We start from the raw sequence: 27,448 nt of genomic DNA on the forward strand, positions 1-27,448 counted from the left end.
TGAAAATGTATTGCAACTACGTACTGCCATGAAAGGAGCGGATATGGGATAATATAATTTCCGTTTGACCGAAAAAAAGATATGGGATAATATTACAAAGCATATAGCATGCGATGAATGCTATAATATAACCCGGTAGATAGCATAGGATGAAGGCTATAATAGAACCCAATAGATAGCGTGCGACGAAGGCTATAATAGAACCCCACACGATAGCGTCCAATGACTGCTATGAAAAGGGGTGAGACTTTTAATAACGTGGGCTAAGTTAGCGTTTTTCTAAATGCTAAATGCTATATATCTATTACTTTCGATAGCATTCGTCGCACACTATGAAATGCGGCAATTCTGGTATTGGAACCAACTATGCACCAAAAACATCAAATGTTGCACCAAACAAGACAGAAACCAAAGGTAGATTCTTCTTTGTTTCTTCAACCCAAAGGAGCCGAGCGGCGAACAAGTCCAAGTGCTTGGACAAGAGTCTTGTTAAACCTCACAACATCAATATTAAAACTCTGTTCTATAAGGTACGCAGCTCTATAAAACTGATATCCTTTTGCGTTTATTGACGCTGGATCAGCAATGACAGGGTGATCTCTGCCATAATGTGAGATAAGAGAGCTTTCCTCTGGTTCAATTTTGTACTCTATGTAATTCAAACCCATTCCGGTAGCTGGCGTGCCGAAGTAGTGGGTTGAGGGCCATTCTAGGGCCAGCCCGACCACTTGCACTAGGACAGCCCCTTCGGGCAAGAAGACAATATTTGTAAGCCCAGCACCATGGGCGCCAACCATTACGCTACACGAGTTTACGATCTTTGCGAAATTTTCTGTATTGGCCATCATATGAGGCTTTGCGATGACAACTCGGAAGCCCAATGCCCTCATCATGGTCACCATCTCATGTTCGTTCAGAAAGGCTCTTGATTTTTCGCGAGATACAAGTATCAACCTCGGTTTTTCCGTTTGTGTCTGTGACAATTCTTGTATCTTTAGATTGTAAGAATCTCTGAGAAATTGCTTGAAATCGAGCATGGAGTAACCTTCTGGGACGACCGTGGTGTTTATGGCAAGATTGTCGTGGAAATGAAGCCCAACGACTACTCCGGGAAAGCAATGCACATTTCCATTTTCTGTCGGATTAATAACTTCATAGCTAGACAAATGGGATATTATCTTATCAAATTTATCAACGAGCGAAGGCCTATAATCGTTGACAATAAAGCTTAGTCGAGATTGGAAGTGGCGAGTAGTGAGGAACAAAGGAATAATTACTTCATTGAATTCATGGAACATGCCTGCGAATCCGCCAGATGAAAAGACTACAGCTGGGACGTCGTGGTTATAACGACAAGCTGGAGGGGCAATGATGCTACCCTGAAGTATTTGGACCGGTGAGACTCGTGACATCGCCACCTCATCGTCCTTCCTCGCATATGGACTCATTGTGTGACTGGCCCCAATCATACCTTCACTGAACGGTGCATAAACCGTCATTGTACTTGTATCTATCTTTACTGGTCTATTGGACACACAAACTTCAGTGTGAATGTCAGAATGACAAGCAAATCCGTTGGCTTCCAGTAGAATTTGACTATCTCCTGTATATGCATTCATGCAATTCGGTTGGAGAAACAAATTAGACGTGAATACGATGTGGGATTAGTGAGCGCGCGGATGATTAAAGACTTTCCCGTAATGTTGTATAACGAAAATGCGGAAGTCGAAAAAAGGAGAAGGTACCTTCCAGTAGTCTTTCCAATACGAGATCTAGGTGATGTTGATCTTGTATGCGACTCTCGACTGGATACGTTGTCTTCCCTGCCAATTTTCCATGCAATAATATCGACCAAGTCAGTGGTGGGTGAGAAATTTCTCTATAAAACATTGACTCAGGAGAAGCTTGCAGAAGCATAATTACATTGATTTGACGGGACTTGACGTGATCTGATTTCGACGGTGTAGAGCAAGGAGAGGAGAAGCAAGCAGAAAAACGGCGTTGCGCGTAAAACCAGACTTCTCGGCGCCTTCTCCATCTTCCAACAATCTGAAAAACCAACTCAAAAGTTTTTACAATGAACTTGCAGAAGAATGAACCACCATGGAGGTGCTCAATGCAAGATCTAAGTATGCGTTGGGTTGTTTATTTAATTTGTTCATTACAGTACTTACGCATTTTCTATTATTCTGGTACAGTACTCGAAACCAATCCTTCCAACATTATATATATATATTTTTTCAATTTCTAGAAAAACAATTTTTTGAATCTGGCAATCTCATACATATCTCAATTGACTTTGAATAGCTTGATCTGCTTAGTGACAGCGCATCCGTCGGAGATCTATTTTCCGTGGCATTGTTACCAAACATTTACAGGGGAACAGATATATAGTTTTGTGTTTATAAAATATATACTGTGAAGAACCCTAGAAACTGAATTTAGAAAGGGGGGAGAAATTTGATGGGGGTGATTTCCCATTGTGCTTTGGGCCATCAAGAGTTGACTAATATGAAATTGCACGATTTCTAATCGATCTGGCAAGATTGTCACGTTAACTAAATTAATTAATCCCAACTGTCACTTAGCTTAGCTTCAGCTGATTTGTCCTTAACTCCTCCAAAGTAACCAACTACCCACGTGATCCACGTGAGCTCCGACTTCTATCCATAGGCGGTATCGTATCATTGGTTCTTAACCGTAGGGCTACGTACGATTTCCAAGCAATCAAATCACCAACTTCTGACCTTCCAGTAAGATGCAAGAGTTATGGCCAAATGAGCTAGTCCCAGTTAGTTAATTCAAGGATGTGAAGAAGCATAATTACATTAATTGATCTGATGGAACTACATCGCATCCGAAATCGACGGTGTAGAGCAAGGAGAGAAGAAGCAAGCAGATTAATGAAGTTGCAAGAAAAACCAGACTTCTTGGCACCTTCGTCTCCATCTTCCGGCGCAAGTCTGAAGTCATGTTCAAAGCGTTTGTATTTTTACACAAGCTAGGTGTTGGGGTCCACTCATAGTGGTGGAGTTATTTTGTGTAACACCCTTAGTGTTTGGTATTGAGCGTATTTACCCTTGGAGTTCCTTATATATAGTTGTAAACCCTATTAGGTTTAGGGTGTGACATAATGTGAGGGAGAGGGTGAGGCGAGCGTGGGGGGCCGAGTTGTGGCCTCCCGGAGAGGAACCGGCGTGTGGTTCTCAGAGAGTTTTTTCATCTTTGTGTATATTGTGTGAATATATAATCAAAGGGAGTTTTTTCTCTGAAATCATTGTGTGGGTTCGCGTGTGTGGTGTCCCTCACGGTCCTAACACTAGGACCACCACAGAGGTGCTCTGTGAATTTTTTTTAGTAAAGATCAGTTGGGTAGTCAAATTTGTTCTTTAGACTTAGACGACCTTCTTTGTTCTTCTGGTCCATTATTTCCCGCCTTCACTATGCTGATTGAAAAAGGTTTCTATCAGAAGTTGGCAAAAAAAATGCTTTAACAACTCCAAGAGTTGGTTGATTAATTAATTTGGATAATAACATTAAAAAAATTAACTTTTTCATTTAAACATGCGGGCTCGACTCCCACAAACAAAAAATATTAATAGTAATAAAACTCTCGAGGCAGACTAAATTTTGTCCGATATATGGTTGTTTAATTCAAGGCGAGATGTGAGTAAGCTAACCCCAACACCTTGTTATCGTGAACAATATGTATCGACACGTCTATCAAAAAAAAGTATCTATCAATGCCTCTATATGTCAATGGAGAGTGATTTTCGCACTCATTTGTTTTATAACTGCACTCCCCATTTTGTCTTTATTCATGTGAAGTTACAGCATTGTCCTTTAATAATCTCACTCTTTGACACATTTAAGAAGAATATTATATTTTTATATAGCTAAGAGACAAAAGAGGGAGTAAGTTTGATAATCATTCCATAATTAGTTTGAAATGTACAACTCAAACATCACTTTTCTTGCATTTTTTGGGGCAAAAAGCAGTAATTAAGCTCTCACAATCAAGTTTAGCCACCATATCTATTTCAATGGAGAGCATAGCTAATCCATTCAACATTTCTTACGCCGTGATAGACCGAAGGTAAGATTTGATGAACTTTAACTTCGAAAAGCTTCTTTCTCCGGAGGCAACTGTTTACTGGTATGGTCAACAATGTTCTGTAAGCAATCCAAGTATTTGGAAAACAATCACTCATTTGCTTCAAACAATTGAGCACTTCCTTTTGCTTTGTTGCTTCTTTTGCTAAAATGTCCATCATGACTTTCAAAAACAAATTCCTCCCATCAATATCAGAATGGTCACCATGCCTTGGGATTGTTCGTCGATTCGAAATAAGGGTGGGGCGAGGGCTTGGATGCTTGGAACGTTGTAAAAAAGGAAAACTGAGGGCCAGAGTTTGTATTCTTTAAGGAGGTTAAGACAAAAATACTATTTATTACAAAATCTAACCCACAAACTTTAAAAAATTACATCTTTTACTATTATTTTTTTGGCCTTTCAAAATTGGATCTAACATTTTTCTACTAATTTTATATCTATTTGCATAATACAATGGCGAATATATATTTAGGGTTCCAAAAAATGGGCAAATTTAATAACTATTTTGTAAAATGTATTGCAACTACGTGGTGCTAAAAAAGAGCAGATATGGGATAATACAACCAAGCATTAAAGCATGCAATGAATGCTATATATCTATTACTTTTGATAGCGCGCGTTCATCGCACACTAAGAAATGCGGCATTTCTTGTAAAGGAACCAACTCTGAACCCAAAACCCCGTCAAACGTTGCAGCAAACAAGATAGAAACAAAAGGTATAGATTCCTCTTTATGTCTCAACTGTATCTTCACAAGTTGATATAAAGAATCATTTCAAAAAAATAGAAAATTATTTCTTCAACCCAAAGGAGCTGAGCGGCCAACAAGTCCAAGTGCTTGGACAAGAGTCTTATTTAACCTCACAACGTCAATATTAAAACTCTGTTCTATAAGATACACAGCCCTTTCAACCTGATACCCTTGCGACTTTACGGATGCCGGATCAACAACGACAGGGTGATCTCTGCCATAGACAGAGATGAGAGAGCTTTCCTCTGGTTCAATTTTGTACTCTATGTAATTCAGACCCATTCCTATAGCTGGCGTGCCGAAGTAGTAGCTTGAGGCCCATTCTAGGGCCAGCCCGACCACTTGCACTAGGACAGCCCCTGGGGGCAAGAAGACGATATTTGTAAGCCCAGCACCGTGTGCCCCAACCATTACGCTGCACGAGTTTACTATCTTCGCAAATTTTTCTGTATTGGCCATCATATCAGGCTTTGCGATGACTACTCTGAAGCCCAATGCCTCCATCATGGTCACCATTTGATCTTCGTTCAGGAACACTCTTGATTTTTGGCGAGATATAAGTAAGAGTGCCGGTTTTTCCTTCTGTGACAAATCTCGTATCTTTAGATTGTAAGACTCTCTGAGAAACTGCTTGAAACCAAGCATGGAGTAACCTTCTGGGATGACCGTGGTGTTTATGGCGAGATTGTCATGGTAATGAAGCCCGACAACTACTCCAGGAAAGCAATGCACGTTTCCATTTTCTGTCGAATTAATAACTTCATAGCTAGACAAATGGGATATTATTTTGTCAAATTTATCAACAAATGAAGGACTATAATCGGTGATAATAAAGCGTAGTCGAGATTGGAAGTGGCGACTAGTGAGGAACAAAGGAATAATTACTTCATTGAATTCATGGAACATGTTCCCTGTGAATCCGCCCAATGAAAAGACTAGAACTGGGACGTTGTGGTTATAACGACAAGCGGGAGGGGCGGTGATGTTACCCAGAAGTATCTGGATTGGTGAGACTAGTTCCATCGCCACGTTATCATCCTTCCTCGCATATGGATTCATTGTGCGATTGGCTTGGGGCATACCTTGACTGAATGGTGCATAAATCATCATTGTACTCGTATCTATCCTTACTGGTCTGTTGGATACACAAACTTCAGTTTTAATGTCAGAATGACAAGCAAATCCGGTGGCTTCCAGTTGAGTTTGATTTTCTCCTGTATGCATTCATGCAATTCGGTTGGAGAAACAAATTAGACGTGAATACGATGCGGTATTAGTGAGCAAATGATTAAAGACTTTCCGTAATGTTGTGTAACGAAAATGCGGAAGTCAAAAGAGAAGAAGGTACCTTCCAGTAGTCTTCCCAATGCAAGATCTAGGTGATGTTGATCTTGTATGCGACTCTCGACTGGATGCGTTTTCTTCCCTGCCATTTCCATGCAATAATATCAACCAAGTAAATGGTGGGTGAGAAATTTCGATCTATAAAACATTGACTTAGGAGAAGCTTGCAAATTATCTTCGAATTCAAGAAGCATAATTACATGGCTTTGATGGAACTACGTGTGATCCGATATCGAAAGTGTAGAGCGCGGTGAGGAAGAGCAAGCAGAAAAATGGAGCACTTGTGCGTAAAACCAGACTTCTTGGCACCTTCTTCATCTTCCAACAATCTGAAAACCCAACTCAAAGTTTTTACAATTAACTTACAAAAGAATGAACAACCATGGAGGTGCTCAATGTAAGCAAGATCTAAGTATGCGTTGGCCTGGGTATTCTTTTGTTAATTAGAGTACTTCGCATTTTCTATTATTCTGGTCCACGTTCTCCGAAGGATTCTTCCTCTCTTATTATTTTTCTCCTTCTGCGATTCGGTTAATAATATAAATTGAACAACTTGAGCGAAAGAATTGCAACGCGCACACACACACACACTAGATGTTATTCATGATCATAACAGAGTGCTGGGGTCCGTTTACGAGCACCTGACTTATTGTGAAGACTTGAAGTCAACGACGGAACCAACCACCTTCAATTGCCTCGAGATTTTATTACTATCATGATCACATTTGACCCATCCTTGGAGTTGTTAAAAACATATATTTTTTCAATTTCTAGAGAAACATTTTTTTAATCTGGTGGTGTGCAGGGAATTCTTATACTGCATATCAATTGACTGTTAGGAGCAATAGTTTAATCTGCTTAGGGACAGCGCATCCGTCGGAGATCCATTTTTCTCGGCATCGTTACCATAGATTTACCGGGGAACAGATAGTTTTGTGTTTATATAATACTGTGAAGAACCCTAGAAGCTAAATTTAAAAGGGGGGGAGAGATTTGCGGGGGTGATTTCCCATTGTGCTTTGGGCCATCGTAAGTTGACTAATATGAAATGCCCGATTAATTTCTAAGCGATCCAGATCCCCGACCCCGATGTCTCATAAACACTCGAACGTTACTACATTTCAATTAGGCTCTTAAACTTTACTAACATTGTTAAATTCGGCACCTACCGTCACAATCCGTCGAATTGGCGACGGAATTTGCTCAGATGGACTGATGGCTTTCCTAAACTTTACTATCATCGCATCGCGCATGTGGACAGGTTATGCGACTGGCTTTGGGCTTACCTAGCTAGACTGAATGGTGCTTAAACGTTTGGTGTACACGTATCAATTTTTATTGGTCTATTGGCAACACAAATTAACTTGATTCTGAAGCTCAGTATGGCAAGCAAATCAAGTAGTTTCAATTTGGGTTGGATTTTCTCCTCTATGAATTTTGCATCCAATCTCGTTGAGAAACAAAAATAGAGATTTGTGGAATGTAAGATTTCCATTGCTTGGAGCCATGTTTTAAGAAAATTTACAGAAGGATGATTACAAATGAGCTTTTCTGACATGATTAACTGTTGATATCAATTTAAGGATAAGGTGGTTGCAGTGACCGAATGGCATACAGTATCGCGTGATTGGTGCACGTAACACCCTTTCAGAAATTGGGCTTAACATTTCTTGGCGATCAAGAGTAATTTTTCGGGCCACGAGTAATCCTTTGCTGTTATGAGTAATTTTTTGTGGCTATGAGCCTATGAGTATGGTCACGGGTAATTTTTTGCGGCCAGTAGTAATTCTTCGCGGCCAGGAGTAGTTCTATGCGGCTAAAAGTTATTCAATGCGGCCAAGAGTAATTCTTTACGGCCAAGAGTAATTCTTCATGGCCACGAGTAATTCAATGCGGCCAAGAGTAATTCTTTGCGGCCAGGAGTAATTTTACGTGGCCAAAAGTAATTCTTTGCGGCCATGGATAATTCTTTGTGGCTAGGAGAAATTGTAATTGTTGGGATAAATTATTCGTTCGACTGGAGAAATCGAAAAAATAAACAAATATGGACAGAAATTGAAAAAATACATATAAGACGGTACTATATATAGATAAAAAAAAACAATTGTTAAGTATTTTTTCTTGTCTTTAATCACAATTTTTTACTTTTAGTCTCATCGAGATGGATGATCAATCCAAAAAATGAAACTTAAATGTAAGAAAAAATATATATAACGTAAACTTAGTGACTCACCCAAAATGTCCAAGAGGTTGGCAGAAAAATATTTTGGATCAATTGGAAGATTTCTAAAAGCTCTTTTCCGATTTTATATCAATGGTAATAGAGGCAGACAAAGCCCAATTCAATCCAATAAGCCAAAGTGGCCCACTTGAAAACTCAATTGCGGAAACCATGTACAAAAACAACAAACCATCGTGCATAGTAATCACGCTTTCAAAACTTTGCGGCCAGGAGTAATTCTTGGTCAAAACGGGATTCTCGGGAGATATAGAAAGAGACAAAAATCTATAATCAACCCTGTAAACTAGTACTAGTTAGTAACTTGGGCTAAACATTTTGAGTCATGTTTTTAGGCTCCACAAAATTACTAGTTAGTGGTCTACAAGAGGCGCGATAATTAGCAACCTCTTTTTGGTGCAAAAAATTAAGAGGAGAAGAAACCTCTCAGTAGAAAATTCAGGTGCTCTTGATCTTCTATGCCTTGGCTAACCTCTCTTTGGCGCTTAACCGCAGGGCTACGATTTCCAAGCAATCACCGAAGTCAATGATGGCTGAGAAGATTTTCTTTAGAACATTTGATTAAGGCAACGTCTGCAAATTCATGGAATTCAAGAAGCATAACTGCATTGCATCCAAAATCAACGGTGTAGAGCAAGGAGAGAAGAAGGAAGCAGATTAATGAAGTTGCAAGAAAAACCAGACTTCTTGGCACCTTCGTCTCCATCTTCCGCCGGTCTGAAGTCATGTTCAAAGCGTTTGTATTTTACACAAGCTAGGAACACCACGGAGGTGGTCTGTGAAAAAATTAAGTAAATATCAGTTCGCTAGGCTTGGACCTTCTTTCTACCGGTCCATTCTTTCCTGCCTTCATGCTTTATACTTCTCTTTTTTTTCCTCCTCTGATTAGTTTAATCAAGTGAATAAATTGAGCTAAAAAATTGCATGTACATCTACAAACTAAACTCTACCTGCCTCTCTAGGTCGGTTTATGTGCACTAGCTGGATTAATCGTGGAGCATGGACTTAATAAGGGAGTTGAATTTGCAATTTTCGCATATTTGGCTGCTTATCCCATTTTGTTTAAAACTATGTCATAAAATTATCTTGCCAACCATGGCGTAGGTTGTTGATCGGTTACTTTAAAACGTCAACCAACTTCCGGTTGGGCTACAGGCTGGTGAATTTGATCATATGCTGAGCTGAAAGGCAGTTCTTCAGGGGAATATTTTTTCCTAATGTTACTTTTGTCCACACATTATTTTCATTGAATATGAATATCATTTGCTGCCGGCAGTTTGTGTGAATTATCCTATTTGAACTGACCTAATTTGTATTAGCTAATATTTGCAGTATTACCTTGCTGCAGTATTTTTCAGGTTTAACTTTTCAAGCAAAATCAATAAGAAGGAATTGGCTCATTGTAGTCTGATTCATACGTGTGCTTACCATTTTCCCTTTAAGGCCCTGTTTGGATGGAGTAGAAGAGGTGGGGATATGTTAAGACCCCTCTTTTATACTTGGCCCCACTTCTAATCCCCCGTTTGGGAAGGCAAAATGGCTGGGGTCTTCGTTATCCCATTCGTTGGGTAAGACCGGAGGAGAGGGCATACGCTGGTGTTATTTTTGGCCATGGTTTGAGGAGGGCATACGTTATGCCCCTTAATCCCCCTTAAAATTTGACGATTGCACCCCTCCTTCTCCCACTTTCCCTACCCCTAGCAACCTATTTCAGCCGCTAACCCTAATCTGGTGTTGTTCGAGGAGCAGAGAGGGTTTTGTGGCAATTTGGTATGACTTCGATTAGCTCAGATTCTAGGTGCGTGCAACCACTTGGAGCTTTGATTAACTTAGGTAGTCAGGTATGACTTCGATTAGCTCAGATTCTAGGTGCGTGATGGGTTTTTTGTTGTTTATCATTCCTGCATTCTGTGGCTGTGGGTTTCGGGTGAGTTAGGGTTTTGGGTGAAGTCCTTTTTTGCTGTGTAACTCCACGATCTACAACTCTCTCTCTCTCTCTTAGATTAGGTTTGTGGGTGAACGACTGTGTTGTACATTTGTGTTGGTTTGTGGCTGAACACGGCTGACTTAGGGCTGTGTGTTTAGATTAGTTGAACCCCTGAAAATAGGGTTCTACTCAATGTGAAATACTAACACTTAGTGACTGTTTATTAGGTACGAAAAAGTTATTTGTGTAGCATAGAAAATGGGCTTACTCATCCGAAAATCAAAACAAAGGAAGAAAGAAAGAACGAAAGGGCTACATGAGCTATATATCTGTCCATTATGTCCAATCTTGTTCTGTATTTTGTGCATGAAAATCTTATGTATGTGTACATCTGTAGCTTTTTGCCTGGTGTGCTTATCAGGTTATTGATGGGGTTCATGAATAAATTTTCTGTTCATTTTTCCATATTAGCACTCATGTTGCTGACCAACTCGAAAGAGATCATGCAATACAAGCATTTATTGAAGTTGAATGAATAGAAGGAACACGTACTGGTGCGATTAACTGAACTAATCCCGAATTGAATTTGAAAAGATCCAAATTGGCAAGTGTGTGTTTTTTTTTTATTTGACACTGTTGTTGATTAGAGAAGTAATGGTTTGCATGAATAGAGTAAAACAGAAAACATTAGAAGGACAATCAAATACGGATATGTTGTTTATGATTGTTGAAAAGTGGTTTTTAAGAGATGAGTAGGAGGTGAGTTTATGGTGTACACACAACTTAATATGTCAGATTTTGTAGGTAAACCTTCCTCAATGGGATTGCATAGGCAGCATATTTGAAGTTAGTATTTTAGTTTGGATGTAAGGATGCTGAAAAGGCTTATTACATGGTTAATGGTGTGTCATAGAAATGTGGACTTTGGAAATGAAATAAGAAAAATATTAGTACATGGTACATGAGTTGTTACTAACTACTTACTTTTGTTAATGATGGCTTTTGGATCAATCTTTCGAAGTCTTTATGAATTGTTGTTGAGAAGTGTGTAATCATAAAACATTTGAGACAAAATGTTGTTTAGGAATTGTAAAATCATATGTTAATAAAGTTAAGTATAAATACTTATAAATAGTTGTGGTTGAGATTTAATTGATCAAACTCTTGTTAGCGTTTTTTAGGATGCCAAGATTAAATAGAAAATAAGTGAGGAGGAAGAGGCAGTCGTGGCATTGCATGCCTTTACTACTGCTGCAATGGGTATATTTAGCCTCTACCTCTTCATCACGTCCACGAAACAGAGTACTGTCATGTCACTTCTTTTCCTGCACCGATACGAAACCGTACTGGCTTCATGAATTCATCAACTGGGGCGTTGGGCATAGCCATTTCCATGTTTGTTTTCCTATAGTATTACCCTGGATAAAAGTCGACAGCTGCAATCTCTCTCTCTCTCTCTCTCTCTGCGCCAATGCTGCTACATCTGACGGTGACACAATGCCATCCATGCAACATGCATAATCCTTAATATTGTTTTTTGGTCGGCAAAAAGTATTGATTAATCATTGAAAGTGGTTGCAAAGATTAAAAAAGACCCAAACACAGAACGCCATCACAATGGAAAAAATCTTACATCTCAACGAGGTTGACACCCCATGCCCCGACAATCACGAGCCACTCAAGCCCGCGAAAGATAGTTTGCATGCAAGATACCAACCATTATACAAAAATAGTAGAACATAGCCATTGTCACTGGAGTTTTACCCTGTTGTTAGCTTTGGGGCCCGGAACAGCAGACTAAAAAAATGTTTCCCAACACGGAGAACGATAGTACAATTTATAAATTGATGTGTTTCACCAATTCTTTTTCTTCCAAATGACACAAATTCCTCTTTCTTTCTTAATTGTATCGTTACATGTAACTTAGAAAATATCATCACAAAACACTATTTCTTCAAACCAAAGGAGCTGAGCGCCCAAGAAATTCAAGTGCTTTGACAAGAGTCTTTCTAAACCTCACAACATCAATATTAAAATTCTGCTTTATAAGGTACATAGCCCTACCAATCTCATACCCTTGCGAATATACGGATGCCGGATCAACAATGACAGGGTGATCTCTGCCATAAAGAGAGATGAGAGAGCTTTCTTCTGGTTCGATTTTGTACTCTACGTAATTTAGACCCATCGCTATTGCTGGCGCTCCAAAGTAGGTGGTTGAACCCCACTCTAGGCCCAACCCAACCACTTGCACCATGACAGCCCCTTCGGGCAAGAAGATTTCATTTGTAAGCCCAGCACCGTGGGCTCCAACAAGTATGCTGCACGAGTTCAGTACCTTGGCAAACTTGTGTAAATTGGCCATCATATCAGGTTTTGCGATGACAACGCTAAAGCCCAATGCCCTCATCATTGTCAACATCTGATCTTCGTTTAGAAATATTCTTGATTTTTGTCGAGATATAAGAACCAACACTGGTTTTTCCATCTGTGACAAATCTCGTATCTTTAGGTTGTATGATTCTCTGAGAAACTGCTTGAAATCAAGCATGGAGTAACCTTCGGGGACGTCTGTGGTCGTTATGGCAAGATTGTCATGGTAGTGAAGCCCGACAACTGCTCCAGGAAAGCAATGTATGCTTCCATTTGATGCCGGGTCAATAACTTCATAGCTAGACAGATGGGACAAAATTGTATCATATCTTGCAACAAACTCAGATCTGAAATCGGTGACAATAAATTGTAGGCGAGATTGGAGGTGACGACTAGTGAGGAACAAAGGAATGATTACTTCGTTGAATTCATGGAATATGTTTCTTGCGAATCCGCCAGATGAGAAGATTACAGCTGGGACATTGTGGGAATAACGACAAGCTGGAGGGAGGGTGATATTTTCCTGAAGTATCTGGACTGATGTAACTGAATTACTCATGAGCGGCTTATCATCCTTTCTCGCATACGGATGGATTGTGTGATTGGCTTGGGGCATATCTTGACTGAATGGTGCATAAACCTTCATTGTAAGCGTATCAATTCTTACTGGTTTATTGGACACACAAACTTCAGTGTGAATGTTAGAATGGCAAGCAAATCCGGTGACTTCCAGTTGAGTTTGATTTTCGCCTATAAGTAAGCATGCAATTCCATTGAAGAATTAGAGTTAGACATGAGTATTATCTCCGATTGTGGTCGTCGAACCCATGTGTTGAAGCAAATTGAGAAAAGGTTGACTAAAAACTGATCTTTTATGATTTGCTCAAGTGTCTAAATCAAATACGATAGGATCACGCGATTAGTGATTTTTGTCCCAAGTAAGAGCATCTTCATTCCTTAACGTTTGTTATACTCAAACTCGACTTTTGAGTAAAACCCCCAAAAGCCTATCCACTCCTTTACTCAAACCTATACCAAATTGAGTTAGACTTAGATTTCTATATACTTATATTTTGCAATCCGTTTTCTCTCCTCCCAATTTTATTATAATGCCATTAATGAAGCTTTTTCTCAAATTTGTACTTAGATTTGCATTTGCCCAGTGGAATGTTTTATATCAAATGAAATTTTTACTCAAATTTGAGTGAAAGTATAAGTAAGCGTTGGAGATACTCTAACTATGATTATAGACATTCACAAGTTGAATAATGAAAGTGCAAAATTCAGAGGAAGAAGAGGAGAAGAAGAAGAAACCTTGCACTAGTCTTTTCAAGAGAAACTGCAGTTGTTCTTGATCTCTTATGCGACTCCCGACCCAGTTCGTTCTGAGTTTCTTCCCTGCCATTTCCAAGCAATGAAATCAACCAAGCCAACGGTGGGTGTGAAATTTTTCTATAAAACAGGAGCATTTTGGCGCTAATACTTCTTTTGCTTTTGTGTGTGTGTGTGTGTGTGTGTGTGTGTGTGTGTGAATTGTGAGTTTTAGGTTTTGAATCACAAATATATTAATAAAATAAAAGTTTTTGGATGGTACTTGCAGAAATGATTTTCCCTAAGTAATGTTTGGAGTATCATCTAAAGAATAGATTTTGACTTTTTTTTCTTTGACCTTTTTGCCCTTTTCTAGGATTGGTTGTGAATATTCGTTGGGTCACATATATAACCTAGCTTTTTATGAAAATCGTATATAGCCCGGCTATATATAAATTTTTCATGCAAAAAATTTCTAACTTATTAATTTACATCAAATATACTTAAGCTCCTTTATAGTTGGAATTCTTTGAAATTAGGTGAGAAATTGTCACATTCCCTTTAGGTTATATCAAGAAAACTACAATTCTATTCCCTAATTCTTGGACTCAAGAATGGGTTACACCCCCTGATTTAGGAAAAGCATGCATGGAAATTCATCGAATTCAATAAGAATACTTACATTGTTCTGACGGAGTCGCATCAAATCCGAATTGGACAGTGCAGAGTAAGGAGAGGAGAAGCAAGCAGATAAATGGAGTTGCACGTAGAGCCAGACTTCCTGGCACCTTCTCCATCTTCCAACAATCTGAATACATGCTCAAAGTTTTGGCAGAATATATACAAGCAATGAACAACCATGGAGGTGCTCAATTTTGGAGTAACTATGCGGTGGATTGTCAAATAATTTTTTTTTTTTTTTTGCTCTGCAAGTGGATTGTCAAATAATTGCTAATTATTAGGCTTTCCATTTTCTTTTATTCTGGTCACTGGTTTTCTTATTCTCGTGATTCGTTCCTCTCTTATTGTTTACCCTCTATCCGATTAGTTTAATTCATTGAAAAACTTCGTGCTGAAGAATTGTATCAATTTGTATTTGACATTTTGAGCTATTGAAAGATACATGCTTTTCACAATGACAGGGTGTTGGTGTTAATTAGCTTACACTTATCTTGATTAATCATATATTGCTCCCTCCGACCTCCTTTTTTAGTGTCAGTAAGCACTTTTTTGTTTGTTCCGAAAATATTGTCCCACTTCCAAATCAATCGATTGCGCGCATCTCGAACTAATTATCCCTACGGCCTCTCCCACAGCCCTTTCCATGCACGGCCACCACAATTAAGTTGACTAATATGAATTGCAGTTCTCTTGGAGGGATCTGGGAAGATTTTTCCACTCCTTTATCTACAAAAAACTTGAAGGTGTATAAATTTTATATTTATCTCAAAGTCAATTGGCAATGAGTGGAGAGGTCCCAAATATTATTAAGTGATCACTCATTCCACTCCCAAGCAATGTGAGACTCTATTTCTTAACATCTCCCTCACGTGCAGCCCCGTTTGAGGTCTGTCACGTGTGGCCACTTTTGGGTTCTATCATTGTGCAGCCTTTTTGCTGGTCTGTTATCGTGGGGTGTGGATTGTGAATTTTATAAAATGTGGGGTGGAACGGGCCCCGCTTTGATACCATATAGAAACTTTATATCCATCTCAAAACCAATTGGCAATGAGTGGAGAGGTCCTAAATGTTATTAAGTGATCACCCATTCCACTCCCAAGCAATGTGTGACTCTATTTTCTTAACAGAAGGCTGAACATTCCCCTCCCGCACAAAATAATACTACTAGCAACAAAGCACGAGGTTATTTATTTGCTGTCATATACCTGTGATTCTAGTCAACCAACTCTCTGGAGTTGTTAAACGCATATTTTCCTCAACTTGCGGGAGAAACCTTTTTTAATCTTCCGGTACGCAGTGCGTGCTTTTAGAGTACTAATACGAAAATAATAAAACGTAGCCTTTGTCATGTACCAGCAAGTACCAATACGGAGAAGGACTTTAGTGCAATTTATATAGAAATGTCATTTCTTTCTCTTCCAAACATCAACACAGATTAATACCTCTTTCGTTCTTAATTGTATCTTCACAATGTAACCTAGCTAGAAAGAATGATCTTCTCTAAACACAGTTTATTTCAAACCGAAGGAGCTGAGCGCCCGAGAAGTCCAAGTGCTTTGACAAGAGTCTTTCTAAACCTCACGAGATCAATATTAAATTTCTGCTCAATAAGGTACAAAGCCCTACCAACCTCGTACCCCTGCGAATACATGGATGAGGGATCAAAAATGACAGGGTGATCTCTGCCATAAATAGAGATGAGAGAGCTTTCCTCTGGTTCGATTTTGTACTCTACGTAATTTAGACCCATCCCTATACCTGGCCCTCCAAAGTAGTTGTCTGAGACCCATTCCAGGCCCAGCCCCACCACTTGCACCAAGACAGCCCCTTCGGGCAAGAAGACTTGATTCGTAAGCCCAGCACCGTGAGCCCCAACCAGTACGCTGCACGGGTTCAACATCTCTGCAACCTCGTCTAAATTGCCCATCATATCAGGCTTTGCGACCACAACACTGAAGCCCAATTCCCTCATCATGGTTACCATCTGATCCTCGTTCAGAAACATTCTTGATCCTTGACGAGATACAAGAACCAACACTGGTTTTTCTGTCTGAGACAAATCTTGTATCTTAATGTTGTATGATTCTCTGAGAAACTGCTTGAAATCAAGCATGGAGTAACCTTCTGGGACGTTAGTGGTTGATATGGCAAGAAGGTCATGGAAGTGAAGCCCGACAACTGCTCCAGGAAAGCAATGCATGCTTCCATTTGATGCCGGATTAATAACTTCATAGCTAGACAAATGGGACAAAATTCTTTTATATTTAGCAACAAAGTCCGGTCTGAAATCGGTGAGAATAAATTGAAGGCGAGATTGGAAGTGGCGAGTAGTGAGGAACAAAGGAATGATTACTTCATTGAATTCATGGAATATGTTTCCTGCGAATCCACCAGATGAGAAGATTACGGCTGTGACATTGTGGGTATACTGACAAGGCGGAGAGAGGGTGATATTTCCAGCTGGAAGTATCTGGACTGGTGTTACCGAAGTATTCATGAGTGACTTGTCGTCCTTTCTCGCATATGGATGGATTGTACGGTTGGCCTGGGGCATGCCTTGACTGAATGGTGCATAAACCTTCATTGTAAGCGTATCGATCCTTACTGGTCGACTGGACACACAAACTTCAGTGTGAATCTTAGAATCGCAAGCAAATCCGGTGGCTTCCAGTTGAGTTTGACTTTCTCCTATATTCATGCATGCATTTCCATTGGAGAAATAAAATTAGACACGAGTATTATCTCCTATTTGTATTAGTTGAATCCATGTGTTGAAGCAAATTAATTGAGAGAAGGGTGACTATAAATAATCTTTTATGATATGATTAACTGTGTAAATCAAGTAGAAGTCTAATCAAGTATATACGATATGGTACTTGTGAACCAATGACGAAGGATAATGTGATTAGAGATCTTTTCCCCATATAAATATTGTTATAGACTTTAACTAATTAATGTTGCATAATGAAAATGCAAAATTCTGTGAAGGAGAAGAAGAAATTAACCTTCCACTAGTCTTTTCAAGAGAAGATAAAGGGGATCTTCATCTTTTATCTGAGTCCCGCCTTCTACGCTATTCCCGCTCCAGTTCGTTCTCAGTTTGTTCCCTGCCATTTCCAAGCAATGAAATCAAGTATTTCTGGATTACGTATCTTAAATTTTGAGTTATAGGCTTTGGATTACAATCGTGAAACATTTTGAATCTTACGATTTAGAAAAAGCTTGGAAATTTATTGAATTCAAGAAGGATGCTTACATTGATCTGATGGAGTCACATTAAACTCGAAGTCGACAGTGTAGAGCAAGCAGAGGAGGAGCAAGCCGATAAATGGAGTTGCGCGTAAAACCAGACTTCCTGGCGCCTTCTCCATCTTCCTAAAATCTGAAAATTAAGATGCTCCAAGTTTAGGCAGAATATATACAATTAAGCAATTAACAACCATTGAGGTGCTCAATGTAAGAGTACTTGTCCGTTGGATTGTCAATTTTGTGCAATAGACTTTGCATTTTCTTTTATTCTCCTTTTCCTACTCTCATGATTTGTTCCTTTCTTATTGTTTCCCCCCCTCCAATTAGTTCATTCCATTGAACAACTTGAGCCGAAGAATTTCATCTAGCTGGCTTTTTTTTTTTGAAAGGCAATTTCATCTAGCTATTGATAGTGACATCTACAGCTATTCTTTGATACATGTTTTTCACAATAACTAAGTGTTGGGTTCAATTTACGTGCATCTCGACTAATCATGAAGTTTTTTTTTTTTTTTTTGCTCGGCAAAAGTTAGTATTGTTAGATTAGCAGTACCTTGGAAGAGGAATTGAATGCCCAACCTCCTTGCACACCTAAGTGCATCCCTGATACCGTTGGCCTCTTGGTGATTAATCATGAAGCTTTGAAGTTAACAACCGAAAAAAATCTTCGGCTAGCTGCCTCAAGAGAAAGATTATTATTTTTTTGTTGGTTGGAGTCGAACCTAACGGTTTGAAGGATAAAGTTTTTGCATTTGATGTCATGAATATCTCACTCAATCAACTACTCTTGAATTTTTTTTTTGATTTTTTCTTTCTAAGCAATCAACTCTTGAAGTTGGTAATGTATATTTTTCCCAACTTCTGAGAGAAACCATTTTTAATCGTCAGGTGACTAGTGCATGTGTATAGATATCAATTGACTTTTAGTAGTTTAATCTCTGCGTATTGACGGCTCATCCGTCACACATTTTGATCCAATTTGTTTGCATTATTTCTGTGTGTATATATATATATATATATATAAATATTGTGAAGAACCATAGAAATTAGAAACTAAATTTAAAATGGGGGAGAAATTTGCGAGGGTGGAGTTGGAGATTTTGCAACGACTTTTGCCTCATTCCCTCCTTGATTTCACAATTCTCCCCAATTTTTTTGGGTGCAAATTGGGTACTACGTGACGGTATCCAGCGCTCATTCGAGTCATCCAAACGTGTTTTGAGCACTCTCGATCTCCTACTCAACCGAGTAGTCTCTCTCCTCTTTCCCCTTTGCTCGTATCTGGGCAGTTCAAAACGCATTTGGATAGCTCGGATGGGCTGCTGGGTACCACGTAGACTATATCCAATTTGCACCAAAAAAAATTTCTCCCCATTAGACAAACTTTTGGTAATCAAAATCTTTTCCAGGTAATGCAGGGTGTCCCGACCAGCTTGTCAACGGTTTCGAATAAACCACTACAGACTACAACCCCTCCCATAACCTTTTTACGATGGCCATCATAAGTTGACAAATGTCAAAAGCACTCTCTCTCAGAGGGATCCGGCAAGCTAGATTTCCACTTCTTTACTATCTACAACGAACTTGGATGGGCCAAAGTTTTAATTTTATTTGATGTCCTGATTCCACCCAACAAACTTTTGGAGTTGATAAAGCCTATTTTTTCTCAACTTGTGGGAGAACCCTTTTTAATCATACGGTGAGTGGCAAAAAAAACTATGGGTAGCCATCATTTGCTGTACACCAATTACACGCTAAATTATGTGGGATCCATCTTGAAATTTCACACAAATGATCAGAGCAGCTCAATTTACTTTTTACTAGTTTAACCCTACTTAGTGACGGGTCATCCGTCAAGCATCTACTTTTTGGAGAAAGCTATGGCACGTACCTCTAAAAGGGATGTATCATATGCACCTCTCTTATGGACCGTTGCACTCGTCAAATTTTAATCCTCATCACCTATTTATTTGGTAAAAGAAAAAGGAAACCGGATTAACCTATAATCCAATTTACAGAGGTCCTCTCTCTCTCTCTCTCTCTCTCTCTCTCTCTCTCACGATTTCCTGTGTTTTGCTGCGTCATGCTTAATTTAATTCTATGATTGGATTGAATTTCATTTAATTGGTTTCTAGTTTTTTTACTAGTTTAAGACTTCGTTTGTGCTGCTTTTTTATTTTTATTTTTAAAAACATGAGATAAGGTAGGACGAATCGACTTTTACTTGGTGTAATACAGTTAGGGTTATCAGGTTAATTTGTAGCGTTGTTACTATATTCCGTTCTCTTTTGACAAGAAAGCAACGGGGTTGCCTTTGTCTTGGTGGATTGAAAAATAGCAATAAACGACGAGGAAGCCGCTCAAAAAATAAATAAACGGGGAAGATAGTGATTCAAGACGAGTGCTTTAGTAAGATCAAGAAAGGAAAATTGAATTCCGCACTCCACTTTTGTACATAGATGCTCCACTTTGCTTATAAAACTTCAAGTTAAAAGTGGAACACCTGCATACAAAAAATGGAGCGCCAAAATCAACATTCATTAAGAAAACAGAGAGAAAGCATACATTCTTAAAACAGGGTTTCAGGTCTTGGTGCTCTTTTAAGATAGCGATTCAATTGCTTAGTGTTAGGCATACATTCTCTTCCATTGTCAATCTTTTACTGACAGGAAAATTTTACGTTTTTCAATCACTCATCTCCCTCCAAGAAATCGACAATTTTAGATGGTGGTGTTAGTACTTAGATTTCCATGTCCTGCTCCTCCCTCCCTCTCCCCGCTTTCCCTTTCTTGGAGAGCTATGGAGAATAATTGGGTAATCGTCTATTCTTGCCTTTGCAATTCCTTTTCCAATTGCCCAAATTTTTGTTGAAACAGATAGTCAAAATGTCTGATTTCCAGGATACAACGAACCGTAATGTTATAGTACTATTTTCTGAGACTGTTGCATGGTTGTAGAAGCAGAGATGTTCTTGTTGTTTAGAAGATTTCGAGTGCCTAAAGGAGATGCGTAAAACGAACAACCCTCTTCTAGCTAGGCGAGTGTATATGTATAACATTAAAACAAACCGAGTGGTCATTTCTTTCTCTTCCAAATAACACAGATACCTCTTTGTTTCTTAATAGTATCTTCAAGCGTAACCCAGACAGAATCATCTCAAAACACTGTTTCTTCAACCCAAAGGAGCTGACCGCCCAAGAAGTCCAAGTGCTTCCACAAGAGTCGTTCTAAACCTCGCGACATCAATATTAAAATTCTGTTGTATAAGGTAGATAGCCCTTCCAACCTGATACCCTTGCGACTGTACGGATGCCGGATCAACAATGACAGGGTGGTCTCTGCCATAGATAGAGGTGAGAGAGCTTTCCTCTGCTTCAATTTTGTACTCTAGGTAATTCAAACCCATCCCTGTAGCTGGCCTTCCAAAGTAGTATTCTGAGACCCATTCTAGGCCCCACCCCACCACTTGCACCACGACAGCCCCATCGGGCAAGAAGACTTCATTTGTAAGCCCGGCACCGTGGGATCCAACCAGTACGCTGCAAGGGTTCAACATCTCCGCAACCGTGTCTAAATTGCCCATCATATCAGGCTTTGCGACCACGACACTGAAGCCCAATTCCCTCATCATGGTTACCATCTGATCCTCGTTCAGAAACGCTCTTGATCCTTGACGAGATATAAGAACCAACACCGGTTTTTCTGTCTGTGACAAATCTCGTATCCTCAGATTGTACGATTCTCGAAGAAACTGCTTGAAATCAAGCATGGAGGAACCTTCGGGGACTTCCGTGGTTGTTATGGCAAGATTGTCATGGTAGTGAAGCCCGACAACTGCTCCAGGAAAGCAATGTATGCCTCCATTTGATGCCGGATTAATAACTTCATAGTTAGACAAATGGGACAAAATTTTATCGTATTTTGCAACAAACTCTGGTCTGAAATTGGCGAGAATAAATTGTAGGCGAGATTGGAAGTGGCGACTAGTGAGGAACAAAGGAACGATTATTTCGTTGAATTCATGGAATATGTTTCCTGCGAATCCACCAGATGAGAAGATTACGGCTGTGACATTGTGGGCATAATCGCAAGGAGGAGAGAGGGTGATATTTCCTGGAAGTATCTGGACTGCTGTAACCGAAGTATTCATGAGTGCCTCGTCGTCCTTTACCGCATATGGATGGACTGTGCGACTGGCTTGGGGCATGCCCTGACTCAATGGTGCATAAACCTTCATTGTAAGCATATCAATTCTTACTGGTCTACTGGACACACAAACATCAGTGCGAATCTTAGAATCGCAAACAAATCCGGTAGCTTCCAGTTGAGTTTGATCTTCTCCTGTATGCATGCATGCGATTCCATTGGAGAAACGAATTAGACACGAATGTTAAATCCGTGTTTTGAAGCAAATATTTGAGAAAGGGAGACTAGATACTCATAATTCATAATCTATAGACTAACAAATCATGTTAAATAACGAAAATGCAAAAATTCAAAGAAGAAGAAGGAGAAGAAGAAACCTTTCAGTAGTCTTTTCAAGAGAAGATAAAGATGCTCTTCATCTTCTGCGTGACTCCCGTCCCAGTTCGTTCTCAGTTTCTTCTCTGCCATTTCCAAGCAATGAAATCAACTAAAGCCATTGGGGTGTGAGAATTTTTTCTAAAAAACAGGGGCATTTGGAAGCACGTTTTTAATTTGGATTATGAATTTTGAATTGTGAGTGCTTATGGGTTTTGTAATACAATTGCAATACATTATGAATTTATAGAAGTACTGTTGCCGATCAAAAAAAAATTTATAGAAGCGTTTGGATGGTACGTACACAATAGATTTAGCCTAAGTAGTGTTTGGAGAATCATCTAAAGTACTGATTTTGACTTCTTTTTTGACCTTTTCACCCTTATCTAGGATTTGTTATGAATATTAGTTACTGTTACATAAATAACCATTTTTATGAAAAACATTTTTGGCCCATAACTTTTTTGTTCAAAATTTTTTTGACTTGTTTATTTATATCACATACACGCGAGTCCCTTTTTAGCTGGAAGTCTATGAAATTAGGTGAGAAATTGACACATTGCGTTTAGGTTATATCGAGAAAAATATATAACAATTTCATAATCCTTATTAAATGTAGGATAAAACTTCCTTAACATTTTGAACTTACCAAAATACATTTTATCATCCTTTCTTATTGTAACATTTAAACTTCTATATAATGTTTATTTTTGGTCATATGTATGCATTTTGAATCCACTCATATAATCAAATAGAAAATTAGTCTAGAATCCACTATAGGTGTTTGGACCAAGGTCGAGTCCATTAATATCTTTAGCAAGGGTTAGGATTCATTAATTTGTAGTAGTTCTAAAGTGTATGGCTCACTCATTTTTTAAATATGACAAAAATACACTCCCTTAAAATTACAACTCTTTACCATCTCCCACCACATCAGCGTTGGAAAAGTTCGCTGAAAAATTGGCAGGTGTAGGAAAAGTCGCCGGTGATGGAAGGTTTGCCGAAAAATTGGTTGGTGAAGGAAAGGTTGCCGGAAAAGTTGACGGTGTCAAAGTCGGTTGACAACAATCTGCGTCTGAGATGGTGGCCGAAGATGGTGACCGGCGGGGAAGAAGATGGTAACCGATGATTGTGACTATGTAATAAAACAAACAAATAAATAAGAATAATAGTGATCAGAGATATATAGAGTAAATTTATCAACAGTTGTTTTTAACAGATGAATAACAAGGGATAAATTTATCTGATGTTGAATTTTGCAGACATTAAGAATATACTTTCAAAGATAACTCTATCCGTTAGAATTTAATAAACATCATTCAAAACATAAATATGAATGAATTAGTTCATCTGTTTAATCTACAACTAATATTGTATACGTCAGCGAAAGTTAGCGGGTTGTTAATAGGTTAATTCACAAGAGGTTTCAGAGGCTATCCCTGAATCCCAAACGCCCACGACCGGGCTCAAACTCACTTTTACTATAACACAATCATAATCTAACAGTTATAGCATACATGTAACTATTTGCGATATAATCTAAGGTGCTTTTCGGATCAAATTTTTTATTCTAAGTACTTTGGAAGTTGATTTGTAACTTTTTGCAGTAACAAAACCCACTTTTACAACCACACAATCATAATCTCACAAGCTATAGCAAACAGTTATATCGGCTTTTACTATAATCTAAAACAGAAATGCTAGGGACAAAGAAAATTTACCCCGAAAGTATCCCGAAAAGATCAACTAGTGGTTGAGATTCACTTTGATGTGTGTGACATAATCATCAAAGTGATTCTCAACCATTGATTGCTGTTTTCGAGGTACTTTCGGCAGGATAAGTTTTTTTTGTACCTAGCATTCCCCTTTAGGAATGAATTATGTGCCTCTTTAAAGTTGTTTTAGGAATGAATTATGTCAGAATACATTCTATAATTAAGTGTCAAACAGTTAAAATAAAGAAAATGCAACAAATGAAAAATGCAAAACGAATGCTCCCCAACACCCGGCCCCTGATTAAGGAAATGCGTGGAAATTTATCGAATTCAAGAAGCATATATACTTACATTCATCTAATGGAGTCAAATAAAATCCGAATTCGACAGTGTAGATCAAGGAGACGAGAAGCAAGCAGATAAATGGAGTTGTGACAAAAACCAGACTTCTGGGTACCTTCTCCATCGATCTTCCAATTAACAATCTGAATACCTACTCGTGCGATCAAAGTTTTGGCATTGATATCTACAAGCAATGAACAACCATGGAGGTGCTGATCAATATAAGAGTAACTAGCCGTTGGCTTGTCAATTTTGTTAATTAGACTTTGCATTTTTCTTTTTTCGAGTTGTTAAACCATATTTTTCTCAATTTCCGGGAGAAATCTTTTTAATCATCCGGTGAGTAGTGCGTGCTTGCACATTTCAATTGACTTTTAGTAGTTTAATAATCTGCTTAATGACGGCTCATCTGTCTAGCATCTTAATTCCTCTTCTTTTTTCTTTTTTTTTTGCCTTTTTGCCATTAGCGGTGTAAACGGTTTGATTTGGTCTAATTTAGGCATTTTTCTAAACTAAATTGGACATTTCGCTTTGAACAGTTTATAAACAAAACCAAACATTTTACAAACAGACTGGAAAGTACTGGAATAAACGTCCGGTCATATCGAACCAAACCAAACCGAACCATTACTAAAAGACTTGCACAAAGAAAGGAATTCAAACAACACATTTCATATAAACATCCCAGCTTCCTGTGGCAATTTAACAGTATAGTATTGGAGAACGTTTCTATCATAGGCACGCATCGATATGTTCTCCTGTACGGCAACTTACTGAAAACCGCAAAACCATATTCGATTCGATAACCCTTTCCTTTTGGAAGTCTTGAATCACATCTATTCATCTTCGTCTTAAAGAAATCACTGAACCCAAACCGTTATCAATCCAAATATTGAAAAACTGATGGAATTTTGATAGTCGAGGAAAAAAATAGTTGCTTCAAGGCACATTGAAGTTGCTGTCCTTGAGACGATATTAGCCGCCACCGATGCCAGAGAATCTGATGTGCAGCAGGTTAACAGCGCATTCGACTCCAAGATATATACAATGAACCCATGCCCAATTGACTGCTTGTTTGACTGCTTGTTCAATTGCATCAATGCTCCAACGAAGAAGAGCCAGAACACCTTTGGATTTTGTGAACTTTGTGAACCTGTCAAGAACATGTGTAGGAGATAATTCTAGAGAGAAAGAACAACCAAAAGCATTCTGATTATGTATCTGAATTGATAGGACCCCGTGCCTTTATACAGGCATGTATCATGACTGTCACATCTCTTTGATCAATTGTAACCCTTATCCTCAGCATAATGATTTTTGGATTGGTGGAATTTCGCTTGGATGAGTTTGGTTTCTTTCTTCCTTACAACCATAATATGCCCTTATCAGTCTTTGTAACATGCAAATTTAAACGAAATCTGTTCTGATCGAGGGGAGGGCGTGGTGGGAGGAAGGGCGCCACCCTCTCGGGTCTTCTCTCCAAATTTGTTCTGATCGGAGAGTTTTCTCTCCTCTCTCATCACCTCCCACCCCTCTCCTCCCCTGCCGCTAGCCTTGGTCGCGGCTTCTCCATCGTGTCCCCTCTCTGCACCTTCTCCATCATGATCACCACGATCTCCACCACGTAGCTGCCAATGGTTCATCACCGGATGTTTATCACATGGTCGTGGATCGAGTTTTGCGGTCTGAGGTCGGCGTTTTTTATTCTACGGACGGGTTTCTGGCCGGAGATGATGTGCCGGGATGGTATGTGATGTTGAGAGGTAATAAGGTCCGTTTATTCTGCTAGTTGTTACGCAGCCATGGGATTTTCCAGCGGGGTTTCCCATTTGCCAGCGTCATTGTTGGTGATGGTAGGTTTTTCTTTTCTCTTGTTTTCTCGATCTCCCTTGCGAGTGTTCTCTCTCATTTGTGGGTGTTGTCCGACGGTGGTTTGGTGTTTTATTTCTAGGTGTGTGAGTGTATTGTGTGTGAGTATTCTTCTGTCAGGCATGTTAGTATTTGTGTGCTTCACTGCTTGGCTGGTAAGGGTTTGGAGGTTAGGCGTCTCTAGTTGAAAAGCCTCCCTTCTGTTATGTTGTTCACGCCTTTGATTAGGGATGTATATGCTCTTTGTATGTTTCTCTATGGTTATCAATGGTAATTGTCACGATCCAAAACCTACCTTGAAAGTCGTGACCGGCCAAGCGGGTGTTAAGCCGCCGAAAGCCTGCTCATATACTAGTTTACGGATTTCTCACATCATTGTCATTTTAAACCATATAAGCAAAGTATGCAGAAGCGTAGAATAAATAACATAATCCCAGAGCTTCTAAGTGTACAAGTATAATAATTACAAACCATTAGACTACACATGATTCTCCACGGTTATTCGAGCACCCCATTCAGTCCACAATTGCTATCTACCTTAACCTGAAAAATTGGAAAAGATTTTCATAAGCCGAAGCTCGGGTGAGAAACGTATACCAAAGTTACAAGTTTGACCATGAAAATACCCCACATTATGAAACAGTTCAAAGCAACAATCCAAATATTTCATTGAACATCCAGTAAAAGCATTTTAGCTCATAAGCTCATTTCTTTGGTCCAAGGACCTTTTCATTTCATTTTTCTTTCAACTTTTGCACTTTTGAGCGATAATATCATTCAACGGTATTTTTGCCAGTCGGTTGGGGAGCGACCCCATTGAAGAGTGGTAAGATATCGTTACCCGGTGATGCCTGGCTGCATCTCCTACCTTATTACTTCATGCCACTAATTTCTTTACATGTCCCCTAGCGCTCGAGACACCGTTCGAATGATTTATATTATCACAAGCATGTACTAACAAGAAGTGAAATTCAAGTTCCCAAAACGTATTGCCATGGTCTAGATTAACTGT

The 27,448-nt window shown here is 39.1% G+C and overlaps 4 protein-coding genes across 6 annotated transcripts; all 4 read right to left on the reverse strand.

The window, feature by feature from the left end:
• Nucleotides 1-393: 393 nt before the first annotated feature.
• Nucleotides 394-2,189, reverse strand: LOC131329496 (alpha-1,3-arabinosyltransferase XAT3-like). Its single transcript, XM_058362639.1, has 2 exons — nucleotides 1,746-2,189; nucleotides 394-1,603 (listed from the first exon to the last, which is right to left on the reverse strand). Exons 1-2 carry the CDS (start codon nucleotides 1,915-1,917, stop codon nucleotides 435-437), a joined length of 1,341 nt encoding a protein of 446 aa, XP_058218622.1. The 5' UTR covers nucleotides 1,918-2,189; the 3' UTR covers nucleotides 394-434.
• Nucleotides 2,190-4,821: 2,632 nt separating this feature from the next.
• Nucleotides 4,822-18,141, reverse strand: LOC131329493 (alpha-1,3-arabinosyltransferase XAT3-like). Of its 3 annotated transcripts, none has more exons than XM_058362636.1 (3): nucleotides 6,410-6,591; nucleotides 6,214-6,291; nucleotides 4,822-6,079 (listed from the first exon to the last, which is right to left on the reverse strand). In XM_058362636.1, the coding sequence occupies exons 1-3, from the start codon at nucleotides 6,525-6,527 to the stop codon at nucleotides 4,914-4,916; spliced, it is 1,362 nt and encodes a 453-aa protein (XP_058218619.1). In that variant the 5' UTR covers nucleotides 6,528-6,591; the 3' UTR covers nucleotides 4,822-4,913. The 3 variants fall into 3 exon arrangements, with proteins under 3 accessions (XP_058218619.1, XP_058218618.1, XP_058218617.1); XM_058362635.1 differs by lacking the exons at nucleotides 6,214-6,291; nucleotides 6,410-6,591 and adding exons at nucleotides 17,746-17,847; nucleotides 17,997-18,141 and having other exon boundaries at nucleotides 4,863-6,079; XM_058362634.1 differs by lacking the exons at nucleotides 4,822-6,079; nucleotides 6,214-6,291; nucleotides 6,410-6,591 and adding exons at nucleotides 16,120-17,428; nucleotides 17,746-17,847; nucleotides 17,997-18,141.
• LOC131329494 (alpha-1,3-arabinosyltransferase XAT3-like) lies at nucleotides 12,244-14,903 on the reverse strand. The gene is made up of 3 exons (XM_058362637.1): nucleotides 14,742-14,903; nucleotides 14,063-14,146; nucleotides 12,244-13,498 (listed from the first exon to the last, which is right to left on the reverse strand). Exons 1-3 carry the CDS (start codon nucleotides 14,875-14,877, stop codon nucleotides 12,330-12,332), a joined length of 1,389 nt encoding a protein of 462 aa, XP_058218620.1. The 5' UTR covers nucleotides 14,878-14,903; the 3' UTR covers nucleotides 12,244-12,329.
• Nucleotides 18,142-20,445: 2,304 nt separating the features above from the next.
• LOC131329492 (beta-1,2-xylosyltransferase XYXT1-like) lies at nucleotides 20,446-26,487 on the reverse strand. Its single transcript, XM_058362633.1, has 6 exons — nucleotides 25,151-26,487; nucleotides 24,577-24,751; nucleotides 23,430-23,645; nucleotides 22,513-22,596; nucleotides 20,683-22,330; nucleotides 20,446-20,609 (listed from the first exon to the last, which is right to left on the reverse strand). The coding sequence occupies exons 2-5, from the start codon at nucleotides 24,689-24,691 to the stop codon at nucleotides 21,162-21,164; spliced, it is 1,584 nt and encodes a 527-aa protein (XP_058218616.1). The 5' UTR covers nucleotides 24,692-24,751; nucleotides 25,151-26,487; the 3' UTR covers nucleotides 20,446-20,609; nucleotides 20,683-21,161.
• Nucleotides 26,488-27,448: the final 961 nt, after the last annotated feature.

Source organism: Rhododendron vialii, chromosome 6a (assembly GCF_030253575.1).
Source record: "Rhododendron vialii isolate Sample 1 chromosome 6a, ASM3025357v1".
NCBI classification, from domain to species: domain Eukaryota; kingdom Viridiplantae; phylum Streptophyta; class Magnoliopsida; order Ericales; family Ericaceae; genus Rhododendron; species Rhododendron vialii.